The sequence below is a fragment of the Lemur catta genome, chromosome 14 (assembly GCF_020740605.2).
Source record: "Lemur catta isolate mLemCat1 chromosome 14, mLemCat1.pri, whole genome shotgun sequence".
Classification (NCBI taxonomy): Eukaryota; Metazoa; Chordata; class Mammalia; order Primates; family Lemuridae; genus Lemur; species Lemur catta.
The window spans coordinates 26,719,559-26,738,219 of NC_059141.1; the positions used below are offsets into that span (position 1 = coordinate 26,719,559).

An 18,661-nucleotide genomic window follows, 5' to 3' on the forward strand; every position below is an offset into this window, starting at 1 on the left:
GCAGCAGACAAGCAGGGCTTTAAGCATCCAGGGCAGTCCTAAGGATGCAGGAGACCCAAGGGCAGGCAAGGGCAGGCTCTTCTAGCGCATCCCTCCATCCTTCCCACCCTGTCCCTTCAGGACACTGCTGAGCGCCAGCTGGGAAGCCCTCTTATTTTTGTTTGAATTAAAGATAAGATAAGTTGTGTCAATCTCAGACTCCCCTTTAATCACAACTTGCCCCCCTTCTGCCACCCCCAGAAGAAGAGACCGCCCAAGGAGGAGAAAGGATCTGAGGGAAGCCCCAGCCCACTGGTTTCAGCAGCAGGTTTATTTCCTGGCTTTATGTGGCTCCCCTCAGCCCTGACGGCAGGATTTGTGCCTCCAACTCTGGGGAGGGGTGAACGGCCGAAATGCTCACTCAGCATCCACCCCCCCAGCAGACCCTTTGGTCAGAGGATCTCCCCACCTTCCCCAGAGGAGAACACAGCTTGCATTTCAGGGCTGATAATGGGATTAATGAAATGGAGTGTGCAACTGCTCCATGGATGAAGCTGTGGCTGTTTTGATAAAGCCTGATTTCTAGAACCATATTCATAAAGAGAATGGACCTTTCACTTTCAGTAACAGTCCCCAAGGGCTTTGTGCTGAAGCAAATAATAATGGAATCGGGTTGAATTAGAGAACAGACATCCCAAAAACCTGCGTGCAAAACACCACTCAATGCTGGAATCCCTGATGTCACTATGTCAGTGTACCTGGTGTAACCACTGAGCCCGGTGAATTTCGGGCTCTTTTTAGCCTGTTCCTAATGCAGACTATGGCTACCACGGCAGCTCACATGGCGCCCTGACTCACCGCAGGTGTTTGACATTCATTACCTGGTTCAGCGCAGCCCTGCAGCAGGAAGTGAGGCTTCAAGGGGCACGTGGTTTGTCCAAAGCCACACAGGTAGCAAATGGCAGCATTATCTTGAGCTGAAGTCCCGCTGACCCCAAATCCCTTGATCTTAACCTTTGGGCTATATCAGTGGTCCCCAAACTTCACTGAGCTTTATAATCACCGGGGAATCTTTAGCAACCACACGTCCCCTGTAAGGCCAATTGAGCTGTAGACTCAGGGCAGGGAGGCAGACACCAGAAATTTTCAAAAGCTCCCCAGGTGATTCTAGTGTGTAGCTAGGTTTGGGAACCATCATGCAGAATACCCTTTTTCCTAAAGGGCTTCTCTTTCATCTTTCAGGATTGCTGCAGGTGAGGTGCAAATTTGCCCCTCACCCTCGAGTGAGGGTCATGCAGCCAGCTGGACTGTCGGGGTGTTTATTTGCAGTGTGGGAGAGGCCAGTTGCCTAATCTAAAAATTGCAGTTCCTCGCTTGAGAAGGCTGGGTCAGGCCTGGTTCTGTTTGTGACATGGCTGTGCCTTCAGCTGGAAATGGAAGATTGAATCGCAACGGCTGCTTTGCTCTCTTGGAGAGCACAGGGCCTGCTCCCAGAGCCAGAGAATTTAAATGGGCTTTCTCCCTCCCCACCCCACCCCCAGCGTGTTAAATCCTGTCAGACGCCCCTGAGCTCCTCTTCAAATGCAGGACTCTTGGCCATAATAAATAATTACATCCTTCTATTTGGACTCCGATTCCAGATAGTAGTAATCCAAGAAAATCCAATAATGACAGTTGCATTAAGATCCTTCTTCCAGGCTAAGCAGAACATCTGTTTAGACATATTTTTAATCGGCAAATGCTTCCTGTGTTGAGTCCTCAGCAAATTAAATTTCTCACTGGACCGAAGGGGAAGCTGTCATTCAATAACCCATTTCTGGAAATTACACCCCAGTCTCTTTCCAGGTGCACTTAAGATTTTCCCATGCTGACTTGGCTGCGTGCAACTGGCCCTTACAATACCAGGTCCCATGTGTTAACAGACAGAGCACAGCTTGCCTGAGAAACACGGGGCATCTGAGTGTTATTCCTTTGAATAGAGAAGTATTTTTGCCCCTTCTGCAAAGGAGATTTGGTGGCAGAGGAAAATTAAGAGACTTGTTGAAAACCATATGGGAAATGAATAACAAACTTCCACTTGCTACATCGCTGCCTGTGATTACTTAAGACTTGGTGATTCTCAGGATGTAAACATTCAGGGCTTCAGCGCTGCCAACATTTTGGAGAGGTTTCCGCCACGGAATTGTTTGGACAGTGGGGCTGTTTATTTTTAGAATAGCTCATCCCTTCTTTAATTCATTCACTCAAAACACAAAAATACTGAATGCTTACTACCAGCCAGGGACTGTGTGGGGTGGGAGAATAGAATGGTGGACAAGCCAGCCACTTTTCCTGCCCTCATGGAGCTTCCGATTTACTGGAACAATTCACATCTGAAATCTTTTTAATTTCAGAATATTACAGGGGTACAAATGTTTTGGTTACATAAATTGCTTTTGTACCGTTTGAGTCAAAGTTATAAGCGTGTCCATCCCCCAACATCTGAAATCTGGATGCAAGTTGTCATCTAGGGCTGGGATAGCAAGTTGCAATACCTGTCGTGGAGGCCGGGCAGGTCGTGTAGATGGGGGAAGTGGGCTGGATGGGACAGTGGGAAGCAGGAGAGAGATTCTGGTAAAGAGAACACACGCTCTGACTGTGGGGAGCAGGTGCCTCTTAACTCTGGTGAGTTGTGCCATGACGGGAGATGGGCCTGCTGTTGCCAGATCTTTCCGTTTTTAAAGAAAAACTAGAAAATCTGGATTCTTATGTGAAATCTCTTGATTTTTAAAAGTTGGCTTCCGAAGTGAGATTTTTAAAAAAAACATACTGTGGGCCAAAAGTGTCCAGCCCAAACAGAAAACATCTGTGGGTTGGGTTTATCCCAAGACTGCAAGTGTATGACTTCTGTTCAAGAAATCCTAGCAGTAAAACAATTGTTAGCAGGTTTAAAAATGAATTATTTGATATATGCCAACTTTTTGGGTCTGGCAATATGATCAACTGAATGAGTAGGGACCCCTTATATGAGCATAGGAATGCTGAAAAAAAAATAACCTTTTCCCCACCCCAAATTTAAAATACAGAGTCAAGTTAAAAGGAAAGAAAGGTAAATGACATGCTCAGAAGGGAATAAGGAACATACACTCATAGAACAAAGCTTCAGAGGGTGGCAAGATGTGCAGAGGACACTGAAACTGAACCGGGACTTGAGGGACTGGGGGCTGGTGTTTTAATGCCCATGTAATGCCCACCTAAGTACAGGAGACGTGGCCTTGGTCCCAGGTGAGGCAGGAAGTAGAGACTGAGATCCTGTATAAGTTGAATACCCTCAAAAGTCTCAAAAGTGTGGCAAGAAATCCTGCTCTCTTTCCTAGGCTCTAAGTGAAAGCAAAATATCTTCTGTGAGAAACTGAATCCCAAAGCCCATTTCTCATGCAGGTATCAGTTCTCAAATTAGACTTCCTATGTATAGAAACCCTAAACTGAGAAAGTAACATAAAAATTGATCTGGGACCGATAGAATCCCAAGAGCCCTGAAAAAAAAAAATGCAAAACAGGGTTATACCCATGATCTAAGGCATATGGGATTCCCTTGGAAAGGAATAACCTCCCCTAAAAATGAAAACACTTGAAACACAAAAAGTTAGTCCATGAGGGGGAATGTAGAGACACAATAAATTGGAGAATTGTTATCCCAAGATGTAGAAATAATAAAACAATCTTAAGGAGATTATATTAATATATATGACTAAAATGAGTAAAGAGCCAAAGGAAGAATTTGAAACTATAGTGGGGGAAAAAACAGGGCAATGTAAAAAAAAACAGAGAAGGCAGATTTGAAAAAGCACTAAACAGATCTTCTATAAATGATAACTATATTCATTGAAGCTGGAATGAGAGAAATAGTGTGTCAAATACAACTTCAGAGAGAATAGGTGAAGTAGAAAATAGATCTGAGGAAGTTATAACAAATTTCAGCACTGAGAGATAAAGAGACACAAAATGTAAAAAAAGAAGAGACATGGAGGATACAATGACAGTGTTCACTGTGTAAACAGTAGGAATTCTAGGAAATGGAAGAACTTTCACAGAGAGACTGGGAAGGAAGAAACATTCAAACAGATCATAAATTAGAATTTTCCAGAATTGAAAACAGATGTGAAATTTCAAGAATCGTACTGAGTCCTAAACAGAGAATTAAAACAAATATACATCTAGACAATTATAATTGATGATGAGGAACATCAAAGACAACAAAAGAAGGAAAACATAAAAGATGAAACAGATAACAGGTAAAGGAATGACCAGTACACTAAAAAGATACCTCCCACTGGCAACAATGAAGACCACAAGGCACTGGAATACTCTGAAGAAAAAATATCCATCCACTTAGAATTCCAAACATTCCCAACTAAACTTTGTTCCAAGAGTGAGGATAAAAGATATTTACAGATAAATACTGAGAGAGTTTATTATTATCATGAAGGAATATTAAAAGATGCATTTCCAGGCAGGAGAAGTGGGATGATGTAAGAAACAACGGTGAGGAAAGAAATGGGTGAATATGAAGGAAATATAAATCCATATTGCAAACAAATTGAACCATAGGTAATAGTGATTAATTTGGGGGTTTGAAAACAAGTAAACAATAACATGAAAAATTGGAGGATCTTTTTTACATATGCAAATTAAAGTATTTTAAAAGCCTTGTTTCTCAGAATTAGATGGAGGATTCATGTTTCTTCCAATCTGTCTTCTAGCTCACTCCTTTTTTTGTTTTGTTTTGGAGACAGGATCTTGCTCTGTCACCCAGACTGAAGTGCAGTGGCCTCCTCATAGCTTACTGCAACCTCAAATTCCTTGGATCAGGCATCCTCCTGCCTCAACCTACAGAGTAGCTGGGACTACAGGCACTCGTCACCATGTCTGGCTAATTTGTTTTTTTCTATTTTTTTTGTAGAGATGGGTTCTCACTCTTGCTCAGGCTGGTCTCCAACTCCTAGCCTCAAGCGATCCTCCTACCTTGGCCTTCTGAAGTGCTAGGATTATAGGTGTGAGCCACTGCACCTGGCCTCACTAATTCTTTATAGTTTGTTAAGTCAAGTATGAACATTAAAAGTTAAAGACAATACTAAAAAATAGAAAGGAAATAATGGAAATAAAAAGTAAATATAGAAATTTTTTTAATCTAATAGAAAGCAGAAAAGGAGCAAAAAAAGAAGAAAGGCAAAAAAGGCAAAAAGAAAGCACAAAACCAAAGGAGGGAAATAAGTCCAGGTATGTCAGTTATAAAATAAATGTAATTCACCTGTTAGAGGAGAGATTCTCAGGTTGATCATCAAGAAAAAAATCGCAGCTATTTGCTGTTTATAAGAGACATACCTAAAACCTAATTAAACTTACTTGCAGAAATCCTCAACAAAATATTAGCAAATCAAATCCCACAATGTATAAAAAAGAATTATGCACCATAACACAGTGGGATTTATTTCAGGTATGTGAGGCTGGCTCAACATTTGCAAATCAATCTATATAACCTACATATCAACAAGTTAAAAGAGAAAAATCCTATGATCACATAAATTGATTCAGAAAAAGCATTTAACAAAATCTAACACCTATTCACAATAAAAACTCAGCAAGTTATGAATAGAGGGAAATTATCTTAATTTGATACAGAATATCTACCAAAAAACCCTACAGTTTATATCATACTTAATAGTGAAAGACTGAATACTTACCCTCTAAAATCTAGAACAAAGAAAGGATGTTTGCTCTCATACTCTTATTCAACATAGTTCTGGAAGCTCTAGACACTGTGATGAAGCAAGAAAAACAAATAAAATGTATACAAATTGGAGAGGAAGAAATAAAATTGAAAAAAAAATTGTCCCTGTTTGCAAAGGACATGTTTGTTTGCTATAGAAGATCCTAAGGAATCTACAAGGAAAAAAAAATTCAAAAAACTTCTAGAACCTATAAATGAGTTCAGCAAAATGGCAGAATGCAAGACCAACATATAAAAATTTTTCATATTTCTACATTCTAATGAACATGCAGAAACCAAGATTAAAAGCATAATACCATTTATAACACAATCACTCTAAGAAAATGAAATACTTATATATATGTGTAACAAAATGTGTACAAGATTTTTATGATGAAAATTAAACAATGCTGATGGAAGAAATCAAAGACCTAAATAAATGGAGAGACATACTGCATCCAGGGATTGGAAGACTCAGTATAGTAAGGTTCTCTCTCAATTGATCTATAGATTTAATGCAATTCCTATCAACATCCTGGCATGGCTTTTTTTGTTTGTTTGTTTTTTGTTTGTAGGCATAGACAAGCTTATTCTAAAATTTGTCTGGAAAGACCATAAAATTTATATGGAAAGGTAGGTAAAACAATCATGAAAAAGAAAACTAAAGGAAGTAATCACTCTAGCCCATGATAAGGCTTACTATATATTACATTAGCTACAGCGATCAAGACAGCCTGGTATTGGCAGAGGGATAAACACATGGATCAATGGAACAGAGAACCCAAAAGTAGACCCAATTACTCTATGACTCAATAATCCCACTCTTGGGTATTTATCCCAGAGAAATGAAAATTTATCTTCACACAAAAACCTGTACATGAATGTACATAATGGCTTTATTTGTAATAGCAGGGAACAACTCACATGTCCTTCAACAGGTGAATGGTTAAACAAACTGTTGGATGTGCATACTGTGGACTACTACTCAGCAATAAAAAGAAACTGTTCAGACATACAACAACCTCGATGAATCTCTCAGTAATTTTGAGTGAGAACAGCCAGTCCCCAAAGGTTATATGCTATGATTCCATTTATATGATATTCTTCAAATGACAAAATTTTAGAAATGAAGAACAGATTAGTGGTTGACAGAGTTGTTGGGGGATGAATGGAAGGAATGGGAAAGAGGATGTGGTTATAAAATAGCAACATGAGGGACATTTTATGGTGGTGGGATTGGTCAGTATCATGAATGTGGTAGTGAATACACAGACCTATAAGTGTGATACAATTGCATGGAATCACACACACGTGAGTACAAGTAGTGCTGGGACATCTGAATGAAATCAGTGAATTGTATTAATGTCTATATCCTAGTTGTGATATTGTATTGTAGTTTCACAAAATGTTACCATTGGAGGAAACTGAGTAAAGGTATATGAAATCTCTCTGTGTTATTTGTTACAACTGGGTGTGAATCTGCAGTTAACTCAATAAAAATTTCAATTTACAAAATGCTATTTCATATGTAGTGAAAAATAATAATGAACTTCAATATTATGATCATTGCAAAGATTGTTTTATTGTTTATTGTGGGAAATGTAATTAACTCAGAGAATAACACCTGTTGAATGACTCACTAAAGAAATCACGCAAAAAGATTTAAAATAAATGGATAGAAGAAAGCTATATGAGATAAACACTGATGAAAATAAAAATTGTATAGCAATATTCATATCAGACAAAATATTCATTAGTATGAGTAAACATTATTATTATTGGAAAGAAGATCATTAATGATGAAAGAAACAATTCATCTGGAACACTTAACAATCCTAAACTTGTATTACTTGACGAACATGACCTTGAACAATCTAGAGCAAAAATTAAGGATAAAGAAAAAAATGACAATTCACAATCTTAGTTCTGAAGGTTGATTGAAGCACTTTTCTCAGTAACTGATACACAAAGAAGCCAAAAATATTTGTAAAGTACAACATATACAATTCATCAATTAGATAGTACACATTATTTCAAAGACACATGTAACTTTTATAAAAAGCTATCTTGTACTAGGTTACAAAGCAAGGTCTACATACCAAATAATTGATACTTGGGAGCAAGGGCCAGACATCTATGGTCAGTAGACCAAATCTATCCTGCCATCTGTTTTTGCAAATAAAGTTTTATTGGAACACAGACATGTCCATTTATTGACATATTTTCTATGGCTGCTTTCACACTACAATGGCAGAGTTGTTGCAACAAAGAATATATGACCCACAGAACTTAAAATATTTACTGTCTGGCCTTTTACTGAAAAGGTTTGCCAACCCCTGCTATGAAGAATAGGTTTTTAGAACACCTTGCAATATTAAAATTCAGTAACACACACAGAGAGACAAATATTTAGAAATTAAAAAACACACTTCTAAATAATTCAAACTTGAAAGAAAAAAGTCTAAATGGAACTCATGAATATATCAATGTCTAACATTGGAAATGTGCATGTCAAAGTGTGGGATGAAGGAAAGAGGAAGTCAGAGGGAAATTTTAGCTGTAAGGTTAATATTAGTATATAAGAAAGATATAAAATTAATGTGCCAAACATTCAACTCAAGAAGCTAGAAACAATGGCCAGTTGATTTTGGGTAAGGATGCCAAGACAATTCCAGGGGAAAAACTAGTCTTTTCAGCAAATGGTGCTAAGACAACTGATGTCTTAGCACATGCTGAGGATGTACCTTCATAATAAAAATAAAACAAGTGTCAACGTGAACTGTTAGAGACATCAACTGTCAAACTTAATACTTAAGGAAATCGGACATTTCATATTTAATAACCTAAAACCACTTTAAAAGGGTGAATATTATGGCGTGTGAATTGTATCTCGATTTTTTTTAAAAAGAGAAGAAGCTAGAAAGGAAACATTAAAATAAAAGAAATTAAAATAGAAGGAAGTAATAAAATAAATAAAATTAATGTAAGAAAGAAAATCAACAAAACCAAAAGCTGATTTTTAGGGGGAAAAGTATAAAAACTGAAGAGAAAATGCTCCAAGTGAGAATAATGAGGGATTTTAGGCAAGTGGACTGAAAACAGAACTTTAAACTGTCTGAATGATAAATAACATGAATGCGGATCTGGGGCGTGGTAGCCACAGGTGTAAGCATTCTGTCCCACCACCCACCTCTGCCATTTCCGGCGCTGTAACACTTGGACTCAGAGCCTTAAATCAAGCCTCCATTTGTTTCCCATATTCCTGTCCTGAGGGTCCAGATGTGCTGACAAACTGGGAAGAGTTGGGGGTTTTATGAGACTCTGCTTTTTCCAAGGTTTATCTTACAAAGAATTTATGTTTCCAGGGTCACAGACTGGTCCACTCTCTTTATTGTACTGGGCAAATTATTTCAAAATTTGCAACACTGACAGAATTGGTTCAAGGCAAGGGATGGACTCAGCTTGTCCCCCCAAATGCATATGTCCATGAGCAGAAAGCGCACTCGATCTTGGCCCCACCCAAAGGGCTGTGAGTTGTCTGGGCCCACTGGAGTCTGGGGCCTCCTGGGGCCTCTTTCAAGGTCTCAGACAACCCAGACCCACTCCCATCACAGGCCCAGTACACTCACTACACTTTCTCTTTCCCTTGTCTAGAAAACTACCCCCCAGGGCTTCCAAACCCTGAACAGATCGTATACCCACTTTAGCACACATGTTTTAATACTCCTTTTGTGGAATCGTGGATAATATAATCTTAACCATCATTCACAGGAGGAGTCAAAGGGTAAAGTAGATGGTAACCTGACTGTCTTGCAGATGGCAAGGAGAATGCCACGCTTCTGCATAGCCCTGGGACCTCGAATGCTGCAGCCGAGTCCTCTCCCCGGGTCCGGAGAGCCACAACTTCAAGGACAGAGAGGATATGGCCTGGAGGAGTCATCCCCTACGTCATCGGAGGGAACTTCACCGGTCAGTAGCCCCAGACAAGGCCTGCTGTGGGGTTGGGGGCTTTGCCTGTCTAGGTTGAGAGAGTCCTAGGAAGGGCTCGGTGGGATGGAGAGATGCCAGGGACCACGGCAGGCCTACCTGCCCCTACTCCCTTGTGCCTGCGAGGCCTGGTCCCTGAGGCCTGAGGAAACCTCAGTCTCTGTTGGGACTATGTCCTCAACGCTGGTCACCTTGTTCCCAAGGCTTCATGTTGGGGAGTGACCTGTGACCCCATCTTGAAGGACAGACAGGGTTTGCACAATGGGTGTGTGAGGACAAGCCCTCCAGGCAGACGGAAGCGCATGAGCAGCTGCACATGGTGGCTCGCCTGTCCTCTGCCGGACTGAGCACCCTGGACTTGGGGTCCCTGCCCCCACCCCCAAGCAGTGCACCACCTGGTGACCAGGGGCGTCCTGAGCCCAAATCCTGGCTCCAGCACTATGAGCAGGACGCCCTGGGCAAATTACTTACCTCTCTATGCCTCAGTTCCCTCTTCTGTGAATGCGGGTGATAATATTTTCTACCCTATCCAGTTGTTTTGGAAATGAATTACTACAGATAAAGCACTTAGAATAGTGCCTGGCTCATAGTAATTAGATATTATTTGCTACTGGAGTGAAACTGAAACTCCTGACAGTAGTCTGTGAGGGAGCCCCCCCAGCCCTCGCCTGCCTCTTCTGCCCTCTCCCCTCTCCCCTCTGTCCCTGCGCTCTGGCCTCCCCAGCCCAGCTCTGTCCCAGCATGCCGCCTCCTAGCCCCCTTAGCGCACTGCGCTTGCACTTGCCCTGCTGTCTGCCTAGAATGTCTCTCCCACATCTTGGCCTGGCCGGCTGCTTCCCAACATTCGAGTGTCACATCAGGGGACCCGTCACAGAAAGGCCTCCTCTGACTCCTCACCGCCCCGCCAGCTCCCGTCTGTCCTGACACCTGCTTTATAACCCTTACAGCACTTGCCATTACCTGAAGTTACTTTCCTTAGTTTTTGTCTCTGTCCAAGCTCTGCCGGAGCAGGGGTCTTTTTTCTGTCTTGTTTCCCCTCCTGTGTCTCCAGCACCTCGAACAGGGCCCAGCACACACTAGGCCCGTGACACCGCAGGTCTGAGACCAGTGCCAGTTGAATGCCTGAGGGAGGAGCCTCGCTGGGTGACTTTCCCAGGCTCTTGGTGCCATTTGTAAGTCCTTCCCCTCCCTGTGGCTCTGTGACTTCCTCTGTAAGAGGTAGTTGATAAAGGCAGATGCCCTGAGGACTTGCCAAAGCCACTGATGAGTGAGTTAGTGAAGGAACTGAGAGACCCGGATGGGGACCTGGAGCCTGGGAGACAGCCCGAGCTCCTCCAGCCCCCTTCCTCTTCTCGGTCCTGCAGGTCCTGTAGTTCCCTTTGCTCCCGTTTGTGGCAGGAAGCCAGGGCTTCCTCCACCAGACACTTAATTAGGGGCCCCAGGACTTCCTCCTGCCCTCAAGGCACCCTGTTCTCAGAGCAGAGGAAGGTGGGCACTTAAAGAATTGAAACAGAGGAATTATAATTCGATAGGAACTTTGGTTCTTTGGTATCTTAGCTGTGTTCTTTCAGATCCGGTGTGCTTTTCTGACCAAAGATTTATATTACCTTCATCAAAGTGAACTCATTTTATATATTAGACTTTTGTCCATCCAGAGATTTATATTATTCTGTATTTGTTGCATTGCTATTTTGGTGAGTGAGTGAGCTATAAACAATTTGAACCAAAAGTGTCAAGATGTCAGAAAAAAAATGGACAGCTGAGTTACTCTTTATTCTCTGTGTGTGTTTTTGAGAACGACAAGATGATACCACATCGCTCTAGACTAGGATGGGCGTCTCCCCAGTGCTGCTTTTGTCGTTGTTGTTGTTTTTGTTTTGCAATGAGGGCCCCCGAGGACTGAGATCCCCACGCGCCACGATCCTCCTGTGTACTTCCCAAATAACTGCTTTTTCTAAGCCTTTCTCATTGCTTCTAGCAAAATTAAAATAATCTTCTTTCTGTCAGATTGATGGATTTTGAAAAGAACTGACTGACTATATGTAACCATCAGACTGGAGAAACTCAACAAATTTCCATTCAAGGAAATAGGAAGACAGGTTCAGGGAAGTATGACATTCACCTGTTTTCAGAGGCCTTATAGGAAATTGGGCTCAAGGATCTCCCAGAAGACACTGCAACCCCACACAAAAGTACATAGACATCCACACAAGCAGAATGTTTAGAGTGTGCGGGAGCAGCGTCCTACAGGGCTAAAAGAAAATGGGGGGTGGGGGGGAAGGTGCAGGCTTGGTGAGCTGATACCCCGTACTTCAAAAGCCTACAATTTCCAAACTGATTAACCTGGGCACGAATTTTTAAAAGTTTAGAAAACACTTTTAATGCAAAGGAAAAGTTGGGAAGCCCAGGATATTTTGAAAATCTATTTTTTACCCTCCCTTCCAATACACAAACTCTTACTCTCTAGGTTTTGATAATTCAGGAAAGTTACACTGTATTTTTAGCAAGGGAAATCCTTATTCCTACCACATTTCTATTCTGGGTCACCAGAGCAAGCTTTAAAAAAATTTTTTTAAAATATTTAATTGACAAATAAAAAGTGTATATATTCAAGGTGTACAATGTGATGATTTGATATATTATGTCATGATCGCCACAATCAAATTAATTAGCATATCCATCACCACCCACGGTTATCATTTTTTGTGCATGGGGACAGGTGAGGACAGAAAATCTGCTCTCTTACCACATTTCGAGTAAACAAGACAGTATTATTAATGAGCTTTTCTTGATCAACGGAACAAGCTTCATCCTAAGCCCGTGTAAAGCATCTAAGGAAAGTACGGACTCATTGAAGTGACCAGCGTGTGCTCTGTTGTTTCAGGAAGCCAGAGGGCCATTTTTAAGCAGGCCATGAGACACTGGGAGAAGCACACCTGTGTGACCTTCATAGAAAGGACCGATGAGGAAAGCTTCATTGTGTTCAGTTACAGGACCTGTGGGTGAGTAAGAGAAAGCAAGGCCGCCACAGTGGAGCCAGAGAACAAATCAGATGGTTCGTGAGTCTTGAGTTTTCTCTGCAAAACTGTTTCCAATGAGCTGTTGTTTATAGGAGTCTGGGGGTTGCTAGAAACTCTTTGCCTCAGTGAAGTCACAGACCAGTGGCAAAGCAGGTGGGGCCAGAGGAAGACTCCAGGGAGACCAGGGGTCCTGCCACTAGGAGAGCAATGGCAGGAACTGGTGGTGTGTTACAGGGAGAAGGGCGTAAGGCAGGGGTTCTTAACCTCCTGGGATCAGGGACCCCACTGAGAATCTGATGAAGTTGGGGGCTTTCCTCCCTCAAGAATGGATGTACACATATGCAAAATTCTGCATGGAACTGAGGGGACTCCATGGGCTTACAGACTTCATACAGAAAACATAGCATTATAATAAAATGACTGGCTTATGAATAAAGTTATCTGATATGCCAGTAAATGTAAGTGTGATGTACTCCCCTACGGAAAGAAAAGGTTCTCCCATTGGGTCAAAAACTCAGTCCCAATTACATGTTCTGTACAAAGATAGTTACTGAAGAAAATGACCTAGAGAGATTTAAAAGTAAAAGGAAAGAAGCTATATAGGCAAATGGTAACAGAAAGAAAGCTGGGATCACAAGTTTAGTTATATACTAGGTTTTTGTTATTTTGTTGTTTTTGTTTTTACAGTCAGAAGTGTTTTTAAAAAAGGTGAGACAGTTTATAATGAGAAAGGATACAAGCTACAGCCAGATTATAACTGTCATAAATCTTCATGCACCAAATAGCATAGCATTAACAGTCATAAAACAAGCCCCAGGGAATTCAAGGGGAAATTGACAGAAACACCAGCAGCAGGAGACTTATTTCATTTTTGTCAGCCCAAGTAAATCAGTGTCAAGCTGACCAAAAAGTAAGTAGAGATTCACAGAGGATCTGAAAAATATAATTAATGGAGTTGATTCTATAGGTCCATCAGATTCTGTAACCTGATAATACAATTTTAAAGTGCCTATTCAAGGAGTATAAATCTTGACTATCTATTAAGCATTAAGAGCATCTTAATTGATTCTAAAAGGCAAAAACAGCATTAAAATATTCCCTAATTTCAAAGCAATGAAGCTATACATAACAACAAAAATGGAATAAACATTACCTGGTAAGTTAAAAGCTCCCCCCTACCCCCTTTTTTATAGCTCTCAGGTCATACAAAAATCAAAATTAAAATTGTAGAATGTCTAAATAATGAAAGCCCTACAATTCAAAATGAAAGAGAGGTAGCTAAGGCTATGTCCAGAGAAAAAACTGCCCACCAGTTCACACCAAAGGCAATGAAATATTCAATTCCAAGAAGTTAATGAAAAGAAATAAATAAAACCCACCACCATCACCAGAACAAAGTAAACCTAATGAGAGCACAAGGAAACAGCCAAGGTGAAACATTTTATAGGGCTAATAAATTCAAGAGTAAATTATTTGAATAAACAAATAAAAAACAGAGGATATTGGTACTTTGAGACAGGAGTCTGCCAACCTCCTCTTTGCTGGCAAATTAATAAACTCCTCTTTCCTTCTCCTCAAACACTTGTCCTCGTTCTTCTGATACGGCCTTGGGGGCATGTGCTGAACTTTCCATAACATAACCTCAAGATGGTATATAAGCTTCTAAACCCCGTTGGAGGGTGAGTAATCACTCTGTGATTGTCTTTGTATATATGTTAATAAATTTATATGCTTTTTCTCCAATTAAAAAAAAACCAAAAACAATAGCTAAACCACTCATTAGTTTGAGACAGAAAGTGACCTGGAGAAATACACAAAATTACAAATGAAAAAGGGGAAATTGCCACAAATTCAGCAGAATCATAAAAGAGTAGTTTGCAAAACTCTAGGGCAAGAAATGTGAAAATGTAGACAATATTAAAGACTTCAAGGTAAAAATTACTGGCACAGACCAATAACTTTGAGAAAAATTGAAAATTGAAGGGAAAAAGCTCTCTCCCCCAAAGCACCAAATCCAGAGTTTCATAGGTGAATGCTTTTAAACCTTCAAGAAACAGATTATTCTGGTACTATTTAAGCCTTTTAGAGCACAGAGAAAGAGGAACACTTCCAAATCACTTTTAAGGAACTATCATAGCACTGCTACCCTGAAATGACAAAGATGGCACCAAAGGAAAAGAAGAAAATTATAGACTCATCTCACATATGAATAGCCATGTGGAATCCTAAATAAAGAATTCAGCAGTATACTCTAGCCAGGGTGACAAAGGGAGACCCTGTCTCAAAAAAGAAAATAAATAAATAAATGAATGAAAAATAAAGAATTCCACAGTAGAAGAAAAGAAGAGTAGGCTGCCAACTAGGTTTATCTAAAAAATGAAAGACTAGTTCAACATTAGGAAATCTTATTACCATGATTGATCCATCAAAGGAGAGAACAATAGATGCTAAAAGACGTCTGCAAAATTCAACATGCATTTTTGTTATAAAAAAGCATTCGAGGTAGCACAGAAATAGACATCAAGAATAGATTCTTGAATTACAAAATATATATATATGTGTGTGTGTATATATATATGTATATGTATATATATGTGATTTCAAACCAAAAGCCCGCATCATGTTTTAACGATGATATTCCTAGAAGCATTTCTGTTAGAGTCAGGAAAAAATCAAAGATGTTTATAGTCACCACAATTATTCAGCATTGTTTTGGAAATACTAACTAATATAATTAGACAAGAGAAAGAAATAAACACTGTGAATATTGGCAGGAATGATGCAACATATGCATTGTTGGAAGTTAATGTGATTGTGTGCTTAGAAAACCCAGAATATCAACTGAAAAACTGTTAAAAACACAGGGAGACCCTATTAAATGACAGATCACAAAATTAGTTAATTAACCAAAAATTAATTACTTTTCTTTATACATGAAAAAGTTTGATATGCTTTTATAATAGGGGAAATATCACAACCCTACTAGAAACATAATAGATACTATATCTAAGAATAAACTTGACAATTATGCAAAAATGTGCCAGACCTATAGGAAGAAAATGCTAAAACTCCAAGGAACCTAAATAAAATAGAATAAAAATAGAAATGCATACTATTTCCTAGTGTAGGAATACTCAACATAGTACAGATGTCAGAACTCCCTAAAATAATCCATAAATTCATGCCATTCTGATTTAAACACCAACATTTTTATATACATATATATGTATGAACTTTTTTTTTAGAACTTGAACAACTGATACTAGAGTTTATATGGAAGAAGAACAATGTAGAAATAAGAGAGAGAGAGAGAGAGAGAGAGAGAGAGAAACGGTAATGCCAGAGATAGGGGTCTGATGGTATATCTAAACATACAGAATGTTGAAATGCAAAATGAATATAATAATTAAAATAATTTGGAACTTAAGAAAAAATAGATATATGGAAAAAAGGGGTCGAAATGAATATGCCTATACACAAATTTAGGTAGCATTTTAAATGAGTGAGAGAACGATGGATTAGTCCATTGGGATGTTTGAATACTGGGATAATCTGTGAAAAAAAAAAAAAAGCTGGATTCCTACCTTACTTCTTATACCAAAAAACTATTCTAGCTGGATCAAAGATGTAAACATAAAAGAAATAAAGAAAACAAAAGAAAGAAAAAGACCCACAAGAGTGTTAGAAGAAAAGAAGTGTATATTTTATTTATAATCTTGAAATATGGATGGCCTTTCTCGGCAGTAAATAAGAAAATGAAGACATTTTATAAATTTATGTTCAAAACTTTTAAAATTTAACCTACTTTAAATTTAAATTTGAAATTGAACACTTTTATATGACAAAAAGAAAACAAAAACAGGACATAAAATAAAACCAAAATCAAATAGCACAGTGAGAAAAATATTTGCAACATTTTTGACAATCAAAATTCTAGTTTCCTTAATTTACAAATGGTTCTTAAAAATCAATAATAAAAAGATGGGCAACCCAAAAGAAAAATAGGGGAGGATATGAACACATAGTTCACAGGAAAAAAAAAAATACAAATATCCCATAAAATATGTGAAAAACTATCCAACCTCACTACAGTGAAATGCCATTTTTTAACCTACCCAAATTGACAAAAATTGTTTGATAAAACCAGCATTGGCCAGAGTGTGGGTAAATGGAGCTTTGGATATATTATTAGTGAGTATATAAGTAGACAGCATTTGAGGCGTGCAATGGATAGTATCTGTCAAAATTTCAAATGCACGTACTGTTTTGTCCATTAATCCTATTGCTGGAAATCTACCCTACCATGAGCAAGTAAGAGTCCAACCGTTTGTTTTGTTTTTTGTTATTGTTGTTGATTTGTTTGGTTTTTTTTTTTTTTTGGTTTATCTTTCTCTCTCCCTTGTGGCTTTGTTGAAATAGCAAACACTGGAGTTAGCCTAAATGTACATTAATAGGAAACTGATGAAATAAGTTTTAGTACTATAAAAAAGTTTAGTACTATGAAATAAATGTAATACTATGTTGCTTTGAAAAGAATGAAGGAGATCTGTATGTGCTGTTATATAAAGATCTCTAAATTAAGGAGGACAAGAAGCAAGATAAAGAACAATGTACATGGTGTATTATGTAATTTAAATGCTGATATAGAAAGATATCTATATCTCTCCATATATCTATAGCATCAACATTTTCTTAGAGAACATGTAAGACACTGTTAGCAAAGGTTATCTTTGGATAAAGAGATTGGGTGTGGAGGTGAGAGACTTAATACTTCAATCTTTTGTAATATGGCCACGTTTTTTTTTTTTTAATTTTGGGTGGTGAAATTATGGGCCATGTTAGTTTCTTTTTTATACCTTTCTGTACTGGGAATAATGAAGGGAGTCTTCCATCACTCCAACACCCCTGTGGTACACACTACCACTCCCCTGATAGTGGTACCAAGATGCATCCTTTGCAGAGACACAGTGGCCTTTCCTTTCTTGTCTCTTCTGCTGGTCACCAGAGACAGCCCAGCAGAGATACGGGCACCTGGGGGCTGGAGGGGTGGGCATGGTACGCACTTTATTTCAGGGAGTGAGGCCATGCCATTCTCCAGATTGTGAAGAGGATCCATGACCACCAAAATGGTCAAGAACCATTTTGGGGGAGAATTTTGGGTGGGAAGTTGGACAATGAGAACACTTTCACCTCTGAAAGTGTGCGTTCTTTTACGCACATGCACACACACACACAGTGGTTGGCGGGGGGTGGGGAGAGCTGCTTCTTGCTCTGGATGTGCCCTGACCTGCTGACCTGCGATCTCTGCCACTGCCCAGCTGTTGCTCCTATGTCGGGCGCCGAGGAGGAGGTCCACAGGCCATATCGATCGGGAAAAACTGTGACAAGTTCGGCATTGTGGCTCATGAGCTGGGCCACGTGGTTGGGTTTTGGCATGAACACACGCGGCCAGACAGAGACCAACATGTCACCATCATCAGAGAAAACATCCAGCCAGGTGAGGAGGCCTTTGTGGAGTCTGGAAGCGACTGGCCAGGGAGGTGCCATCTGCAGGGCCAGGAGGGAGGGAAGGAGAGGGCTTGCAGTTGCTGAAGATGGAGCAGCCACCCTACTCTGCAGGTGTTTGTCACCAGCACTGCCACTGTCCATCTGTGGCTTCCTGGGAGGTCATCCGCCATAGCTGGCCAGTTAGAGCAGAAGCAAAAGGGTTTCCCATGTTGTAGAGGACAATCAAATCCAACTCCATTTCCTAAAAGGAACACAATCCACCAGAACACTGTTTCAGCCTCAGAGCTGATAAGTCAAAAAAAAAAAAAGGATTTTCCTGGCTGCTTTTCTGAGTCATTTTTGCTGACAGGCAGCACATCTTTTGGAAACTGAAATACAATTAGGACAGGAGTGTGTGTGAAAACAGTGTTTCTGCCTA

The 18,661-nt window shown here is 39.9% G+C and overlaps 1 protein-coding gene across 1 annotated transcript in view; it reads left to right on the forward strand.

Moving 5' to 3' along the window:
* The window catches only part of TLL2 (tolloid like 2), a 114,193-nt gene that overhangs the window by 47,922 nt on the left and 47,610 nt on the right, over nucleotides 1-18,661 (forward strand). The window contains exons 4-6 of the mRNA XM_045568749.1: nucleotides 9,545-9,697; nucleotides 12,600-12,717; nucleotides 18,054-18,232. Of these exons, the coding sequence (XP_045424705.1) occupies nucleotides 9,545-9,697; nucleotides 12,600-12,717; nucleotides 18,054-18,232 (450 nt within the window). The remainder of the gene's footprint in view (nucleotides 1-9,544; nucleotides 9,698-12,599; nucleotides 12,718-18,053; nucleotides 18,233-18,661) is intronic.